This window comes from Telopea speciosissima, chromosome 1, assembly GCF_018873765.1.
Source record: "Telopea speciosissima isolate NSW1024214 ecotype Mountain lineage chromosome 1, Tspe_v1, whole genome shotgun sequence".
Lineage (NCBI taxonomy): Eukaryota > Viridiplantae > Streptophyta > Magnoliopsida > Proteales > Proteaceae > Telopea > Telopea speciosissima.
In genome coordinates this window covers 32,920,615-32,933,282 of record NC_057916.1, presented here as the reverse complement: position 1 = coordinate 32,933,282, position 12,668 = coordinate 32,920,615, and the positions used below count along the sequence as shown (strand labels likewise).

General features: G+C 38.2%; 1 protein-coding gene across 2 annotated transcripts; it reads left to right on the top strand.

The window, feature by feature from the left end:
• Positions 1–230: 230 nt before the first annotated feature.
• LOC122648718 (sec-independent protein translocase protein TatB-like) lies at positions 231–12,460 on the top strand. 2 transcript variants are annotated; one of them, XM_043841944.1, is made up of 9 exons: positions 231–264; positions 299–360; positions 567–688; positions 1,609–1,744; positions 1,893–1,951; positions 2,042–2,240; positions 5,357–5,468; positions 12,295–12,304; positions 12,353–12,460. In XM_043841944.1, the coding sequence occupies exons 2-7, from the start codon at positions 300–302 to the stop codon at positions 5,464–5,466; spliced, it is 687 nt and encodes a 228-aa protein (XP_043697879.1). In that variant the 5' UTR covers positions 231–264; position 299; the 3' UTR covers positions 5,467–5,468; positions 12,295–12,304; positions 12,353–12,460. The 2 variants fall into 2 exon arrangements, with proteins under 2 accessions (XP_043697879.1, XP_043697878.1); XM_043841943.1 differs by having other exon boundaries at positions 1,893–1,957.
• The last annotated feature ends 208 nt before the right edge of the window (positions 12,461–12,668 follow it).

Sequence of the window (12,668 nt, the reverse complement as noted above, 5' to 3'; positions counted from 1 at the left end):
ATGTCTCCTTTATGCTGAGTAGCATATTTTAGGGTTCTTAGTTTCTTTGGGAACTCGTTTACGTTCTTGTAACTCAACGAATATTCAGAAAGTTTGTCTCGTCTTTTTGTCTACTCTGTATTTTGATTTCAGATTGCCATTAGAGGAAGTGAAGTTCCTTGAGAAACAAAGGGAGATAAAAGCAGAGATTCCTGCGATGCCAATCTTGTGGACGGCTGGTGCCATTCTGGAACTACCATGAGTGTGCAAACACCGTAAAAGTATAAGAGTGTGGTGCCATTGATTGCTTGGCAGCATAAATGTTTGGGATTTCGTACGGTGAGCTCTTCCTCATTGTTGGAGCGGCCGCTGCTCTGATCGGTGAGTCTCTCTCAATTTGTTCAATCTTTTTTCAGTTTAATCAGCGGTCACTCTCCGATTCAATTTAAAGCATTTCATTTCACGTCTCTAATTTATTTCTAATGTTTTTCCTGAACCTCTTTTATCCAGTTCTGTTTCTGGATTTCTGTTCCTTCGTATTCATTTCCCGAGGAATGAATTGGATTTTATTTTCTCGTTGATTTTAGGTCCCAAGGATCTCCCAATCATCGCTAGAACAGCAGGGAGGTTAGCTGGCAGAGCAATCGGGTACGTTCAACTTGCTCGTGGTCAGCTTGAAAATGTTCTGCAGGAGTCTCAAGCTAGCCAGGTATTGTATTTATTTTTGAATTAGCAAGTAAGATAATTTTGGCCTAAGCTGGCTTACACTGTCACTGATCAATGCCATTGGGTCCTTAAATTAACGGAATCGACATTAATAAAAGAATTTCTGTAAAACCTGGGATTATAATGTTGGGTATTCCCACTGCCTACCTGAGAGGAACCAATTGTTTACTCCAAATTTTATGTTGTATCGAGGCTGGCTTCTGTTTGAGAAAGTTGTGTGAAAGCCCCATGACATGGTATCTCATGCTCTGGGCACAGATGCAAACCCCTTATTCAAATATCATCCTTTGGCAGTTTAGCCATAGCACGGCCCTGGGGTCTTTCCTAGGCCTGTAAACGGATCGGATTCGGCTCGGATACGGATCGGATGTAATTGGATTCGGATATTTCCTGGTCGAATACGGATACCTCTAAACAGATTCGGATGGATTTGGATGCGGATCGAAATCGGATTTTCGACCATCCGTTTACACCTCTGCCTTGTGTAACCCGAACCTTCCTCCCCCTAGTGGATACAATTCACTCTCAATCCATAGTTTTAGATCATGATTCTCTTTTCCTCATATTCTAGAATCTGTTGAATCTTCAAAAACCCTCAAGATCGTTATTTAATTTTTTATTATTAAGTATTCGGATTCGGATTTTTATCAGAGTATTTGTATTTTTTTCCGGATAATCTAATCGAATACGGATGCCCCTAAACGGATACGGATGCGGATCGAATTTGGATTTTCCTATCAATGAACAACCGTGCACTAGTAGCATCTTCTACAATGCTGGGTTCTTCTGTCTTTCATTTTATAATGTCCTAATATCTCTTTTACATGATAAATTTTGACTATGTTTTAGAGGACCATCATATCTCTGAAAATATAGTTGTTCATGTTCTTTTCTACCTTGTAGGTACACAAAGAACTCAAAGAAACAATGGAACAACTAGAAGCAATTCGTTATGAAATCCGAAGCATATCTATCATGAATCCAGGTCCATTGACTCGTAGGCTAATGGAAAATCCAGAGCCTACTTCACCTGGCAGTGGTATTACCACTCTTTAGATGTCTACATTCTTATGTATTTCAATGATTCTCTTTTTTTACTGCTGCTGCTTCTTTTCACTGAGGTGTATTCTGCAAAGAACTTTTGTTGGTCATGTGTATAAGTTTTCTATACATTTACTGGTTACTAGGTGACGGTGTGCCTGAGAAGCTTGATGTAGAGAATAGGTCAACACATACCATCTCAAAGGTTTTGGTTCGGAAGCTCATTATTATTAATTATGTCATTTCTTTCTGTAGAAATTTTCTGCCTTGTTTTATTGTATTCATCACTTCTCAGGATTATGGTTCAAAAACCTCAGTTTCAGCTGATCTTCACAGCCAAGCAACTATTTATGATAGATTGGCTGCCTCCCCAGCTCTAAGAACTGGCTCTTTTAATAGTGGTGGAGATGCTGAAAAGATTAATGATGAAGTTAGTCATTTTAACATTCTTCCAGTCTCTGCTGAAAGTGCTGGTTTGCTACCAAGCCACAAGGGTAATGACCTGTGTTATATCTTCTAACTATGTAATATTTTAGACTTCATAATTGGTTGAGTTAAGTTATGTGCATGTACCCCAGAGGTATTGTTGTCCAGTATCCTGCGGTACTCTATTGTAATTAGGCATGTTGTTGTTGATCACGATAGGGTGAGTGTCCTTATTGTGATGTGGTTATGTTTCCTTATTAGTTTGTAACTAAAATTGTACTCTAAGTAGGATTCCTACTCGGAGTACAATCCCAGTTATAAACTAATAAGGAGTCATGAAACTAATAAGGAAATATAACCACATCACGATAGGGACACTCCCCCTATCGTGATCAACAACAACAGGCCTAATGCGAATAAAGTACCACAGGGTATTGGACAACAACACCTCTGCCATACATGCACATAACTTAACAGGTTGCATTGGTTAAAACATGGTTCTTGGCAACACCTGTAAAAAGAAAAAAAGGGCTTACCTAGTGCACAAGGCTCCCGCCACTGAGGGGTCTGTGGAGGGTCATCATGTACGCAGCCGTACCTCTGTTTTTACAGATGGGCTGTTTCCAGATTATTGGTAACACCTGTGTCAGATGAAAATAACGAGTTGGATTTGGTTAATGTTTAGTATAACATCCATTTTTCATTGTATTTTAATCTTGGTGGTTTCAATTAAACTTACGGGGGAAGATCATCCTACCCCGAATTATAAGCAAATTTTATTGAAACTGAGGTCCTCTGTTCCTTCAACAAAAAAATGAAACCCTATGATCCTTTGGCATTCTTTTTCTTTAATGCAATGACTCGAGTAAACTGCCAATAACAATCCCATGTTCCACATAGATGCATTTTGTCCATAGTTTACTACAATCTAATTTGTATTTGCTTGTGCTATTTGAATCAATGTTTTGAGACCTGGCCCAACTTCAGTCAAACTGGTCGAGCCACTACCTGGCACCTGAAATTGGTGGATCAACCCTGGTATCTGCTGTTATTATAAACCATTGAATAATCAACACACCTGTCTGGTATGGCAGGTTAAAAATTCGGCCAAAACTGATTGAACTGTTTCAGCCTGGCATTAGCCTTCCTTGTAGTGTGTACATATGTGCACCAAAATTTTGGTCCATATGCTTGCAACTAGGTTTTGACCTCCAACCTTTAAGTAATGCTTGAAGTTACCAGCAGCACAGCTGGTAAGGGCCTTGGCTGGCTGTAGCTAGGTCTTCAGATTAAATCCCATCTTCACCTGGGGAGTGGGTTGGGGGTATGTTTCTTCTTGACCATTTCATATAGTCTCAATCCTATTTTTATGGCACTTCTACTACTATTTGTCTGCATATAAATATTCACAATCTTTTTGTTTCTGATATCTAAATTGCATTCCATTTTGTAATCTGATTCTAAACTTACAGCTGCTATAGCATCATCAAGAGCCTATATCATTGTGATTCTATTTTTTCATTTAAATTCATTCTGTGAAAGATATGATTTGAAATGTATTGTGTACAATCACTTTGCACATTAAAAACCCATGCAGGGATTTTTTTGATTATGGAGGGAATCGAAAAATTGGTAGACTAGTAACAGATTTACTGGCATATCAATCAAAAAGCTACAAAGATTTTTGTTAGTTTTGCTAAAAATTATGCAATGAAATTCAGAAAAGCCTATTTAATGTGATTTTGTTCGTTATGTCGTCCTTCATAATAACACTTTGCTAATTAAATCTTATACATGGACTGTTGTGATTATACTGAAAAAAGAATATCTGGCACATTTTTTTGAATTTCTAAAAATATTCCCACTTTTATATGTTCGTTCATAGAGATCTAGGGTGTGTATGGTAACGTTTCTATTCCAAATTAGTATTTTTGAGTCAGAAATACTTTTTTGTGTTTCTGTTCATTTGGAATTCTTCTGTACAAAAAAAAAATGTCTTATGGTAAAACTGGGGAAAAAAAACGTATTCCTGCCACTTAAAAAAAAAAAACAGAAACGCATATGGAATGTATATTAACAGAAGTATATCTTCTGCCTATGGTGGTGGCGGTGGTGGTGGAGGGATGGCACTGGTGGAGGTGGCAATGGTGGTGGTGGTGGTGTGGTGGCGGTAGAGAGAGTTGAGCTCGAGACTTGAGTTTATTGGATTGGTTTTTATTACAAATTTGTGTTTTTGTTTTTTATAAATGACATCAAATATGTTTCTCCAATTACCCACAAATGTGTTTTTTTTTTTTCAACCGGTTCATTCCAAATAAACACAAAAACATATCAGACGTCACATACATGTTCTATTCCAAATTTATTCTATAAAAGCACAAAAACACTAGAACTATTTCTTTTGAATGTTGCAATAAAGTGTTTGTATGGCAATGTTCAAAAAACTGTTTCTAGTGTTTTTGTAGTTTTTTGGAACAGAAATGGAACAAAACTTGTATGTGTCGTCCGGTCTGTTATGTTGTTTGGTTGTTTTTTTAAACGAGCCGGGTACAAAACACACATTTGGAACAGTTTTGAGAAACAACTAAAAGAAGCTCCCAAAAAACTAAAACAAAAAGCTGGAACAAAAACATGCATGAAACCACCACTGTCGCCGCTGCTACCACCGCCACCATCACAACCACCACCAGCACCGCCACTGCCACCAGAAGAAATGCTTCCGTTAAGTTGCATTCCATACAAGTTTTTGTTTTTTTATAGTGACATTTTTTTCCAGTTGTACCATATAACATTATTGGTACAGAAGTACTCCAAAATATCAGAAACTCAGAAACAGTAATTTAGAACAGAAACATTGCCATACAGACCCTTATTATCTTACCAATAAAAAAGTTACTAAGGCTTTGTTGTTTTCGGTGAATAGTCTGCAATCAAATATAATCTGCAGACTTTTATACTTGTGGCTACAAGGTAGCTCCCGTTAATGATTCATGTTCCTTTGTGATTGTTGAAGGGTTACTTCATAATGGACTGAGATTTACATGAGAGCGAATGCCTACGACCATTTCTCGTGTTCTGAGTTTTCTGTTGCATGCATATTGCTTGGTTCTGAAGAAGTAAAGTAAATTTTCATTTGTGTTTCCTCTTGTGCATATTTGCTTACTTGCCATAAATGTCCCAACAGATGGTACAAAAGGATCAGACATTGTACTGGAAGCAATAATAGAAGCAGAGGTGGCTCACAATGCTAAGCACTTTTTTTCACAGCCTCAAAATCAGTTACCAAGTGAATGAAAAGGTGACATTCTTTGTTTTAGTGTTTCAACTTTCAATACTAGTAAAAAAAATGGAACAACCCTCTTTTTTCGGTTCGGTCAAAAGAGTCAAAACTGCTAGAAAACTAGCCAAAACCAAAAAAATAAAATAAAAGTGACCTCTTTTTTGAACTGAGGTCCAGTTCTTTGGTTAAGAAGGCTAAGTTTGGGAGTTTGTTTAAATGTAAGATCATGTGGAATCTTCATTATAAATTCATTGCTGTGCTAAACAACAAGAATAAAGCCCCAAACCCAAAAGCTGCTTAGATTAGTAGGTAAATTTGCTAATTTAAGAAGATGGACTATTCCTCTCCCAAAGAATAAATGAGCTTAAGAAAAACCCTAGATGGGGTTTTAAACTTTTAATTTGCTATTCATGTCCAGAAATTTTAAAAAAAAATTATTATTCAAAATTTTCAAGACCATAACAAAACCCAAAGACAATTTGGCCTTGCTTCCTCCTGTAGAGTATCAATTTCCAATCTCGTTCATACGAAAGAACAGTCAACAAGTGCAGGTGCTTTCTAATTACAACAGACTTTCTTAAAGCAACTTTAAGAATAAGAAACACATAATATGAATGAATCCTAATTCTAAAATTTCTATCAACATGCTTCTTTATATAGGTTTAACTTTCTAAAATCTTTTACGTACTAACATTTACCTTTACAAGTAGAGAAGCTCATTGGATACAACCTAATGTTAAAAGCTGATTAAGTAATAATATTTTAAGACATGAGACAGGAAACCATAACTGAGATGGATGTCAATTGGTAGAACTTACCCCTCTGAGAAATTTGGGTATGGATTTTTTTTTCTCCTTTTTATTGGATAGTTCGAAAGGTGTTATTTGATTTGGTTTGATTTTAAGGTTCATAAAACTGAATAGCAATTTCTTAGAGAATGAAATAGAAAAACTGGCGATTAGCATAGTTGTCAAGGCAGAAAGGTGACCCAAGGCGGTGGAGGGGTGTGTAAGCGCTTAGGTGACAAGGCGCTCACCTAGGTACCCAAGTGTTATTTTTTATGTCCCTTCTTTTCTAACCTTATTTAATATGTTACAATATATACCTTACATCATAAAAAATCAACATTAAGTCATCAAATAGCAATATTAAGCACATCAAGTCATCAAAAAACAACATAGAAGAAGTAGCAAGCTATTGGAAGTTTGAAACAATCAAAACATACAGTTAGTTTGTACTGTTCTTGGAATTGGTCATTGTCATGGTATACTTAGTGATGCAGAAGCCGAAACCATGATTAATTTGGCTGTTCTTTGATTTTTTCGTTGGAGCCTTTTTATTTGTTTGTTCTTTTAGCCTAGGGTTAAAACAGTCTTTTTCATGGTTTATCTTCTTAGTTCCCCTCCACGATTTTAGATGGATTAGTATTTTATTTTATTTGTTTTAGTTGTTTACACTTATACTCCTATTTAGAGTATAAGTCTATTCTATGTTTTATAATTAGGATTCAGATTAGGAATCCCAACTCCTAATCTGATTAGGATTGCTTTAGATTGATTATTTGTAAGGCCTTTAGGCCCCCTTTATTATTATAAATAGTAGAATCGTGGGAGGCTCCCCACCTATTATGTTTGAAATTTTGTTTCTTCTTGCTTTCTTTGCCGCCATGACTACTTTGCTTCTCTGTCTTGTGTGTCATATCAAGGCCCCTTGTGAGTAATATCAAGGGCTAGGGCTGGAGTAATCCGGCGACTCCTTGCATCTTGCGGATCGGGAGGTTCGTCTTCTTCTTCCTTCAAGTTCTTCAAGGTTGCTGCTGCTGAAATTCTGCAATTCCGATAAGAGTTACAATTTCCTGCAACTTTATCATCTCTTCTTCTTACTTCCATCTAACCTAATCGACTTCCCCAAACCCTAGCTTCATCTACATTCATCACAGCCCTATTCCCTCATCGATTACACTCAAAACCTAACCACAGGTCCATCACAGTAACCCTCCCACTCGATCTCGGTTGCAGCCTCACCTATCCACTACAAACCCTAATTCCCTCCCTCAACATAAAAACCCAGAAACCCTAAGATCTGCCTAGGCCTAACCAGCCATCAAAACCCCACCAAAGTCCAGCCGAACCACCCCCTCTCTGCTAGGAAAACTCGACCTAAAGCCCAGCCCCTAAATCTGCTCCTAACCCTAGTTTCACTTAGATCCTAAATCTGGAAACCCAAAACCCTAACCCTAATATTTCTGAATTTCTATTTCTTATTCAAACCTCATTAAAACCTATTCTAATAGACTCCTAAAATTCTGCAGACCATTACCCAATAAAACCCTAACTCAATCTCCCATTCCTAACCCTAATTTTGCCCTAGTTACCCTAAACTGCCCATTCGGCCAACCCTAAAACAGAACCTGGTCCTAAGTGAGATTTATTTCACCTAGGCTACATTACTTAGTCTCACATTTGGTTTATTTCTTAGAAAATATGATCTTATCTATAATTAATTAAACTGCTCCCGATTTAGAGAAATGTAGTTGTTCTCTAAGAAGTTTGACTGGTCAAATGATTTTATTTTTGCATGAGATTTTTTGTACTAGGTAGATCACAAAACCAGCTTTCTTACAAATCCAAGATTGCTTAAATTTGATTTATATTGAAGGAGTTATGTTCTGGTCACAGAAGGCAGGCCTTGGTGCAACGGTAAGGTTGCTCCATTGTGATCATAGTTCGAGAACTCGCAAGATCTCACCGAGTTTCTCGGTTTTTGAAAAAATCGAGATGATATTGCCTGCGAGTCTCAAAAGTGCAATATTTCGCCGAGATCCCGGATCTCGGTTCAGGCCTCAGTTTTGGCCCAACCCACCTACTACTTAAATACCTCACCTAGCTCGATACAACTCGACATATCTCGGCGAGATCTCGGATCTCGAGTCCAGATCTTGGGTTGACCCATGGAAATGACTCATCTACTATGTATTTACCTAACTCAACAGAAAAAAAAATGCACCAATTCGGCGAGATCTCGACTCGACTCGGTTTTCCCAAGAGCCGAGTTGGTACCGAGACCTGAGTTTTAGTACCTTGATTGTGACCAAGTGGTCACGGGTTCAAGTCTAGAAACAACCTCTCTGCAAAAGCTGGGTTAAGGCTGCGTACATTATGACTTGCCACAGACCCTGCAGTGGCAGGAGCCTCGTGCATTGGGTGTGTCCTTTATGTTCCGGTCAGACCTTATTTGGTGTGTGCGAATGCTATCAAAATCGTTTTGAATGAAAATACTTTTTAGATATTAAATTAAATGAATATTTTACCGCGCTTTTGGTTTTTAGCAATGTTTTACCATATTAAGATTTATGGAATTTTTAGATTTGAGAAAAACCCCAACATTAGAAAGTTGAAAATTTCACCCTCCGCAAAAAATCCAGTTTTTGTGCTTGAACTGGGGGGGGGGGGGGGATGACTTTTATGCTTTTGGAATTTGATTTTTTAATTATTTTTATTAATTTCAAATAGGGGGTATTTACTTATTTATGAATAATATCTTAAATTTACTTAAATAACATTTGGCATAAATAAGGGTCAGGACACTTAATACCACTAAGGCGACAACCGCCTAGAACCCTAGAAATCTGCCGGGACGCCTAGGTGACCCTTGACAACTATGACGATTAGCTAAGTTTCACAAACATTTTGGGAAAAAAATTATCTTGTTAGTTCAGATGCATGAATGCTTGTATTGGTGGGTGTAGATCCCAGATAGACACTATGAGGGGGGGCCGAGGGGGGAGTTGAATCAGTTACTAAAAATTCTTTCCAATTTTAGCTCCCAATTATATTGCACTAGGTTTAAGTGATGATCTGTCGCTCTCAACACACAACGGTTTGTCACAGAGCCAGCTTGCATAATCAATCACCCACTATTCACATGCACACCCACACTGCAACCACCATGTGACCAGGCATACCAGGTTGTGCGCACCCATCCTGCAGCACACAACACTTTTAAACAAATACAAGAACAATACACAAGATATACGTGCCTACATCCACAGAGTAATACGTTACCCAGGGTTTTGTATTTACTCAATACTGACTGCATATTCAACTGCAACTACAGTTCAGGTGATGCAACACCTGCTTCCACCTAAGCACCCACTCAGGCTAGGTTACCTACCCCTTTACAATTAAGCACCCACTTAACTATTTACAATGTGAATAAATCAGATTCGAAGTAAATGCAAGTCCCACCCTCTTTCAATACATGCCATAGATTCTTCAACATATTTCAATCTAGGCTAAATACATGGACTTGCTAATCTTAAAGTTACCTCCCTTGATAGTCTTGCTCAGTGGCTTTGTAGAAATCTTTAGGTGGTACTGGAATCTTCAACTAAGCCCAAGAAACGGGAGACTTGAATCTTCAAGTACACTGACACAATGACTCCATTTTTTTTTTTTTTTTTGTCTTCACTTGAGCAATAAAATGCTTGAAAGCTTTATCAATGCATAACCACAAGTGATGTTGAGTTCTTTTTCAATGGAGCACAACCACAACATTTCTCACTTGAATGTGCTTTAAAAAATTCTTCCAAAGGTAGTTGAAGGGTTCAATGCTCTTGATGATCTCTCATACACAATTTTCTTCCCATGTTTCTTCTCACTATTTGCAATGCATCAAGTCTTCAATGATGGTACAACTACCCTTCAAGACTTTCAATATTGCTTCAATCCCATTGATGATGGTGGTAGATGAGTATATTCAATGCTCACAATCACTCCTCTCTTCCTTTCCTCCTTTTCTTTTTTTTTTTTCTCCTCCTTTTCGTTTCTGGAAGAGATGCTGGAAATGAACCCTAAGTTTCACTTAAAAAGCCCAAAAAACAACCCAAACTCGTGCTTGGTTCAACAGCTCAAATTGGACTGGAATCAGTCTGGTAGATTGACCTTTGCTCCGACCAGCATAACTTTCTGTGTAAAAATGAAAATGACTTGATTTTTGCATCCGAAAGAGGACTCAAAAACAGAACTTTTAAGTACAAATAGACTTCCCCAAATTCTGCTTGGATCATGCTCAAAATTCGATCCAAGGACAGGTGATCTGCAATTTCCTCTTTGAGCTCGTCCATTTTGAGTTCGACCATATTGAGCTTGTCCTTAGGAGCTCAGCCTCATGTGCTCTGCTTCGTGAGCTCAGCCTTGTGTGATTCTCCTCGAATGCTCATCCTCATGAGATCAGCTTGGATCCAGTCTGCTCAGCTGCTCTGCTCAGATGCTCAGCTCCAATCCAGTCTGCTCACTTCGGATCTAGTGCTCACTTCAGATCCAGTCTGGCAGCCTGACCTCTGCTTACTAAAATTGTCATATCTTCTTCCACCGAACTTCAAATGACCCGATTCTAGCGGCATTTGAAAGAAGACTCTAAGATCTACATTTTATATGAAGACATCTTCAACCAGGTGGAGTGTGTTCCCAAAAATTAGATTGAACCTGACTGATGTGCAACCACAACTGTCTTCAACTATCACACTACACATGAAGATCATGCCATAACTTCCAGCTCTGAAATCTGTTTGACCTAATTCTAATTTTCTCGGAAAGCTGACTCACAGATCTTAACTTCTCATGTTTTGAGTTCCTCAAGATTCTGATTAGAAGACTGCTAACGAAGCTGCTGCTACATCTTGCTGCCATCAATGCCACTTCACCACTGTGACACCCAGTACACTGTCATAACTGATCTACACTTGGTTGCCAACAATGACAACACACTACAAGCACTGCCAATGGATCAACAGTGGAAACACTTGTATGCATTAATGCATGTGCTGTTCAGAACATCATTGTAGTGTTATCTGTATATGCTTTAACAGACAAAAAAAACATGTGCTTGCTTCTGTATCACTGCATCACCCGTGGGTATACGGTGCGAGGCTAAATCATGACCCTATGGAAAGGCATATTCTTCTGCATCACTACATTACCATGGGCATAGCTTGAAGCTAAATGTTATGTACTGCCTATCCATGGTAGCGTGTTAATTAGTTCTGGCATCTGAACCAGCGCAAAATTTTCTTTTGAGCTTCAGTTTGTTGGGTCTTCTCATTGTAAGTTCTTTTGGGAAGTCTGGATGCGATCATATGTCAGATCATTTGCATGTGGTGTGCCTTCAGTTATAATCTGGGCATATATGCCATTTTTTCACTCTTGGTGGTATAACATATGATTCAAATTAGCTAAGTCTGGATTAAAAACGGCTGTTAAGGTTTTCTGTGTATGGATCTCCATGGTTTGGAAAATACTATTTGGCGTGTTATTATAGTTTGATTTTAGGTTGGCATTGTGTTGGGATCTATCATCTGTGTATATAATAGGTTTCCAAATGGTAATTTAGACAGACTGTAGTAATTGGACCAGATTATTCTTAAACTTCAAGCACCTGTGATCGACAACCCTGGACAGCCTCTGTTTCTCCCCACTTCCCTCTCTTCTCTCTTTCCTTGTTCACACCTTCTGTTTCCTTCTTCTTCTTCTCCCCCCTTTGGCCACGGCTGCAAAGCTCCTGCAAGGCCAAGCTCACCTGTCGCCGGGTGATTTCAACATGTTCATGGTCTATCTTAGTGGACTTGGTTGTAATTAAAATGTTGGGCGTTGTCCATGTAGTGTCATGTATGCATATGCATTTCTGTTTTTAAGTACATCCATCTACTATGGCAGGTTTAACATCTTTCTGTTAAATTGTGTATTCACATTTACAAGATCATAGTTTAGTAAAATAGTAGTTACAATGACATTACTATTATTAGCTTTCTTATCTTTATCATTCTCTAAGAATTGGATGTTTACGGATGAAGAACCACCTTGATATTTTCCAGCTTTGCAGATTTCTTTCTTTGTCGTCCACCAACCTCTTCAAGAATGTTGTTACAAATGATTTTTCATTGGAGAGGCTAGTCATTTTCCATACGCATCCATGCTGATAGGCCTGTGATTTCGATTTGCCTTGTTCATTGAAACTGTTAGGGAAAGTGTTGTCGGGCCCATTGCTATTAAGGATGTCGCAGTCATATCAGTCGCTAGTATGTTACACAATCTGCTGTATTTATTGGATTAAAATCCATCCTGGGTTTACATTGGTATGTTATTAGAATAGATGAGTTTTTTACCATTACACTGGCTTGGCCATTTCATTTTGGTGTTGATTGCTGCTGCACCATTTC

Excerpts from the sequence above, each read along its gene's own strand:
- LOC122648718 (XM_043841943.1), top strand. The coding sequence starts at position 300 with ATGTTTGGGATTTCGTACGGTGAGCTCTTCCTCATTGTTGGAGCGGCC. Across the intron at positions 1,958-2,041 it reads ATACCATCTCAAAGGTTTTG|GATTATGGTTCAAAAACCTC; the intron begins GTTCGGAAGCTC and ends ATCACTTCTCAG. Across the intron at positions 2,241-5,356 it reads TTTGCTACCAAGCCACAAGG|ATGGTACAAAAGGATCAGAC; the intron begins GTAATGACCTGT and ends ATGTCCCAACAG.